Source organism: Ranitomeya variabilis, chromosome 2, assembly GCF_051348905.1.
Source record: "Ranitomeya variabilis isolate aRanVar5 chromosome 2, aRanVar5.hap1, whole genome shotgun sequence".
Classification (NCBI taxonomy): domain Eukaryota; kingdom Metazoa; phylum Chordata; class Amphibia; order Anura; family Dendrobatidae; genus Ranitomeya; species Ranitomeya variabilis.
Genome location: NC_135233.1, coordinates 112059360 through 112065359, shown reverse-complemented (window position 1 = coordinate 112065359; position 6000 = coordinate 112059360). Strand labels below are relative to the sequence as shown.

The following is a 6000-nucleotide window of genomic DNA, read 5'->3' as shown; positions in this document are numbered from 1 at the left end:
TGCTTTGGGGCTGTGTGGCCAATGCCAGCATCAGGAATCTTGTTAAAGTTGAGGGACGCATGGATTCCTCTCAGTATCAGCAGATTCTTGACAATAATGTTCATGAATCAGTGACAAAGTTGAAGTTACGCAGGGGATGGATCTTTCAGCAAGACAATGATCCAAAACACCGCTCCAAATGTACTCAGGCATTCATGCAGAGGAACATTACACTGTTCTGGAATGGCCATCCCAGTCCCCAGACCTGAATATCATTGAACATCTGTGGGATCATTTGAAGAGGGCTGTCCATGCTCAGCGACCATCAAACTTAACTGAACTGGAATTGTTTTGTAAAGAGGAATGGTCAAAAATACCTTCATCCAGGAACTCATTAAAAGCTACAGGAAGCAACTAGAGGCTGTTATTATTGCAAAAGGAGGATCTACTAAATATTAATGTCACTTTTCTGGTGAGGTGCCCATACTTATGCACCTGTCAAATTTTGTTTGAATGCAGATTGAACATTTTCTGTTAGTACAATAAACCTCATTTCAAGGCAGAAACATTACTGTGTCCAACAGTTATTAGATATATGAAACTGAAATAGCTGTTGCAAAAAAACCAATTTTTATAAAACATTGAGCTTAAGATTAATAGGGGTGCCCAAACTTTTTCATATAACTGTATCATTTTGTACAGTCAAACACTAGGCTTAATTTAATGTTATGAGTGCATAGGAACATGAGCATCAAGATGTCAGTGTTGTACTAAGCCCCGGTCATCCAACATGGCACCAATTTTGTTGGCATGCAGGATTATTAGGATTTCTAAATCAGGTGTTAAGTTTCACAGTAACAGCATAATCTCATTAAAACAGTTTGCATACAATTTGATGGTGGGAAAAAGGAGGCAGAAAAATGGTTTTCATGGCCACATCAATATTTTAATGTCATTTCAGCAACCATCAAGTCACATGATTTTATACTGGAGACCAGTTACAATACGGCATTTTCAGCTTATTTACTTGCCCTTTCGTCCATAAATTGTTCAATAAACAAAGAAATTGCACTGATTTGCATACAGAGTACACAGTCTGTCCCTTTTCATAGGCCAAAAAAAAACTGTTTAGTCCATTGGTCTGGAAGGTAGATGTGAAGATATGGCATACTGACACAGTCAGTGGTTTCATCGTGGAATGTTTCCCCATCAGATTAACACGATGTGGATATTATGTTAACTAAAACATTTGGAAGTATTTTGGCTTGCTAAAATATTATTTCAATCTCAAAAAAAAAAAAAAAAAAAAAAAAAAAGGAATGTTTAAGGCTTTTCGGTAACAAAATAAAAAAAATTAAAATAAAATAGGATCAAACGGATGTTCCACTAGGGATGATGGAATCTTGGTCCTAAAAGAAAGAAAAGAAAAAAAAAATTAACATCAAGACCCCAAAGGGAAGAAAAAAAAAAAAAAAGTTACGCAAGCCATTCTTTATAGAATATTCCTGATTGAGCCACATGGGTCAAATGACCAGGAAACATTGCGCCATCTAGTAATATAATATAGTAAAGGGGAATAGAGATCAATTAGCTGCAGTGTAGAGCAGAGCCTCTCGGGAGGACCCAGAGATAATCCACTGATGGCCAACCTGTAATCCTCTATTTCCCCTGTGTTGGTGCTGTAAGGAAATAACACTTCTTTAAACCCTCCACAGATTGCATTTTATTCCTCTGCTGGATTCGCCATGATCAGATGTAATCAGGTTATTTTCATGGGACCTCTGCCCATAGCTTACAACTACCTTAATGGTGTTCTTCATTTTAAGTGCAATTGTAATTTTATAAGAGTTTTTATATATTAAAAGGGGCTACATAGGTGTTTCTGATCAGTGGGGTCTGGGTCTTGAGATGCCCACCGCACATTCAAAACACCACTCTGTTCATGCAGCTCATGTAGGAGCTACCCACTTCAGAGTGGTGTGCGTGCCCTCAATAGTAAGTCTATGGGTCCGTACAATCACTCGAAGACATGTATAGACCCATAGACTCATCATGAGGTAGTACGCCATTCTGTGCACGCACCTAGTGCAGGAACTGCCCACTTCAGAGCGGTGATTTGTGCAGTAAGTGGGGGTCTCAGGACAAGGACCAACAATGATCAGAAACATTATGCAGTGCCCGTAATCTAGAAAAAAAAACTGTTATATAATGACAATTACACTATCAAATTTTTGTGGAGATTTCAGAATGAATTAAAAAAGCATGCGTCATCTGAAAGTGATCTATTGTTTAAATCAGGTTTTTATGCTAAATGTATTTATTTTTCTATATCACAATATGCATTAAAAATCTAAAATTCAAATGTTACCAGAACAGGCTAAAAAAACAAACAAAAAAACAACAAAAAAACACACATTTAAAAATTGGCTGTGCTGCTGGGAAGAAGTCTCTTGCTGCAATATTCTTTGAAGGTTCTTTATTATCCACTAAGCATTTCAATGTAGTGGATTATAAAGAACGGTCAAAGAATAAGACTTTGTCCAGTGTGTAATGTGATTCTATCCTGTTTTGGTCATTTCCATCTGTACGATTTTTTTCCCCCCGAGCCACGGGCCAGTGGCAGCCGGCTATCTAAACCTGTTTTGTGGTTGTGCCTTCACACAACCACCCCAAGGTGAGCAAACCTATAATTTATACCATCCCCTATATTATGATTGCACCCTATTGTGCACTTCCCCCTTCACAGTCACCGCTTCCTCAAAATCTTGCAATTTTCACACAGGCCACTGGTGCTTTTTTAGACCCGAACTTTCTAGGAGACTTATGTACAATAACCATAATGAACAGATACTGAACCTCTCTTATATACTAAAGCATCTAATGTGAGTGTGCACATGAAGGTCGTTGTGAAGGGAGGGGGGAGCAGGTCAGCTGTGACATCACCCATTGTGATTGGTGCATCCACAGTTATCAGCTGTGTATAGAGGTGTTACCTGTCATTGTAATCCTGCCTCTGATAAGGAAACTGCTGTAAACTCTTCCTGAAAAGACAAAGTATAAAAAAGCACCGATGTTCACTATGAAAACTGCGAGATTATTACATATGAATATTTATTTAAAAAACAAAACAATAATAATAATGTAATAAAAAAAAAAAAACACAGCCCAAAATATTTAAATACAAGGAACACAAATACCTGATGTAAACAATAAGTAATTTTCTGATGATAATTCTATTGTTAGAGAGGACCTTTCATCAAATTGTTCATGCTGAACTGCACATGATATAATAGTGGCTACAAGACGGTATACAGGAGCTTTTTTTAATTTCTCCTCCCTGTTGTGGAAATATTAGCAGTGAAATATTTGACACCTAATGAGTTACTTTTACTTAAGCCCAAGTGGGTGTTTAGAGAGTTTTCAATGGGGGCGTGTACTTCTGCCTCCTGTAGGATGCTGACCAATCAAAAGCAGGCAGCAATGTAGAAGAGCAGAAGAACCTGTGATGATGCTATCATGGTCACTTGACCAGAGGCCACTGGTCTTGTCAGCTGCAGTGAGCAGCCTAAATGAGCACTGAAGATATAATACACAGCACTGAAGAAGTGTGGAGCTAATAACTCTAGTTAATATTTTCATACGTCTGTGTTTGTACAGTGCAACATGAAGAATTTAGTGAAATGTCTTCGTTGGTATTTAGGGGAACAGTATTGAGCTCTATGGAGTTTCTCCAAAAAGTTATCCCTGGACTAACAGTTAACACATTGATGTTAAACGCTGTTGAAGAATGAACATATGCAGCAGAGTTACAGATAGATAAAGAATAAAGATAGATGGGAGATAAAGATAGATAGAAGTTAGTGACTTTGGTCAGTTTAAGGACTAAACAGACGAAAGAGTGATGAGAGTTAGTACCGGTGACTGTAGTCTGTTTTGCAGCAGCTTATTTTGTTCTTTCTCCTTATTTAGTTGTTCCTGAGAAGCCTTCAAGAGCTGTAACAATTTGTTAGCTGCTTGACCCAAATCCCGTGTTAGTTTTTTTTCCTTGTCAAGTCTCTCCTACAATATTTCCAGTAGAAGGACAATGTCAGTTATATCAGATATATAGGACATCCATAGGGGAGTAACTTTGCGAACATCTTGTTTTACTCATATTGTTCCAATGTAGAGTTACATGCCCTACAGCGTCTTTGAATCAGCCAAGAGAGCAAATAACGACAGATGCCGCCGTCACCACCACGCACATTTCGTGGCTTGAGTTCTGGAACCATTTTCTATTTAGTGTGACAAGTTATACATAGTTAATACTAGGCTGGCATGTTACATGTGTTCCAGCAGCGGCACTATACCGGTATTCGTTTTCAAGGAAAATTAGCAGGATTACAGAATATACGTAGACTAAAAATCAATCAGTAAAACAAGATCGTTGCAAAGATCTTTATATTGCAGATTTAAGGTGTTAATAGAGCAGAATTAAAAAAAAAAAAAAACTTTAAAAAGTTTCTAAAGTTTTCAAGAAAATATAAAAGATTGGAAAGAGAAATTAGAAGTCCCCATGAAAAGGTTTTTTCTTTTCAACATTGGTTTTGCAATTTAGTCATATCGAGTGGGTTATGTGGCAATAACAGAACCAAGTGTGGAGGGGTCATTTATAAGAAAAAAAACAAAACCCTCCTACACCAGCTTTAACCATTTAATTTTGTCAGACCCCCCCCAGCATAGACAACAATCTGGATCTTGTGCTTATGCAAATTACTTCTAACCTATCCACATCGCTGATCTACTCAAAGTGAACGAAGCTATTTGAGCAGTTAAGATCGTTACTTCGGGGGAAAAAAAAAAAAAAAGGTTAGTATACAACCAAGTATGGCGTTTTATTAGCAATGTGTCATGGGAAAAACTCATAAAATTAGTTCTCCTTCGAAGGAAAGAAAAATATCTTGCAAGTCCCTGTTCTAGCAACTAGTTACCATGCAAATCAATGTCTGACTCTTTAAGGAACCTTGGCTAATATTCCTCATCATAATGTAGGGCTTGGAAAAACGGCCTCAGTGCACTGCATAAAATAAAAAAGGCAATTTGCTTCCCAGACTTGCATCACTCTTTCTGTCGGTCTCTAATGGAATTGTGAAGGCTGCAGCCAATCAGCAGCTGCTGATCGACTGTAGTGGTCATGTCATGTGACATTTCATTTCACAAGGTTTCCGAGGGACCCAGGGCTCAGAGCAGAGGAGTGGAGCTAATCCAGGAGGCAAGTATAATTTTACGTATCACTCTGGGGCCATCAATAGGGGGGTATCCAGTAGTGGACAACCTCTATAAAAGAGCTTAACATTGACTTAGACGGTAGTCATCTCCTAAAAGTGGCACATCTCGAGTACATTGATATATTTTCATGAAGGGGAAAAAAAAAAAAAATTATCTAGAAAGCGAGGAACTCATCTGCCCGAGAACAGATATGACAAGATTTTGGTAATGCCAGTGGTTCCCAGCAGGTTGTATAACTGGCCTCCCATGCTGTGGCTAGATGACCGGTTCGGTTCACTGTACATTAGAGGCATATAGGAATTTATTCATAAGAGATCAGTACACATCAATAAAATCATAGAACAACATGGCCCATCCTGACCTTTAGCTGCTGGGCTTCCTCCGGTCCAGTTGACGCCTCTTCCGCAGTTTTCAGTTTCTCCAACTCTTGTTGCAAACTGTACACCGATCTCTGTTCAACAGGAAATTATCAGATTTTTACAGTTAAAGAGAACCTTGCAGCTGGTTTTTGTACCATAAACCAAACATGTACGTGAGGTCACTGGAATTCCGATTAAATATATAATTTTTTATTATTAATCTTGCTTCTGTTCCAAAGCAATAACTGGTCCTGGACTTACAGCTCTCCATCCTCTTTCGATCTTTCCCAAACCACCACCTTCCAAAGCTCCCTGATGGACAGGTCACTTCTGAGTCGGCGATGCATGGGCTTTGGAGTCCTGATGGCAGGTGAGATCAGGACTATGCATCTGC

The 6000-nt window shown here is 38.6% G+C and overlaps 1 protein-coding gene across 5 annotated transcripts in view; it reads right to left on the bottom strand.

Annotated features, from left to right (window-relative positions):
- Positions 1–903: 903 nt before the first annotated feature.
- RRBP1 (ribosome binding protein 1) overlaps positions 904–6000 on the bottom strand; it is a 79093-nt gene continuing 73996 nt past the window's right edge. For 2 of the 5 annotated variants that reach the window (XM_077282834.1, XM_077282836.1), the window contains 4 exons: positions 5609–5698; positions 3895–4038; positions 2973–3020; positions 904–1388 (listed from right to left, as the gene is read on the bottom strand). In XM_077282834.1, the coding sequence (XP_077138949.1) occupies positions 2976–3020; positions 3895–4038; positions 5609–5698 (279 nt within the window). In that variant the 3' untranslated portion in view covers positions 904–1388; positions 2973–2975. The remainder of the gene's footprint in view (positions 1389–2972; positions 3021–3894; positions 4039–5608; positions 5699–6000) is intronic. The other 3 variants (XM_077282837.1, XM_077282835.1, XM_077282838.1) reach the window with 3 other exon arrangements.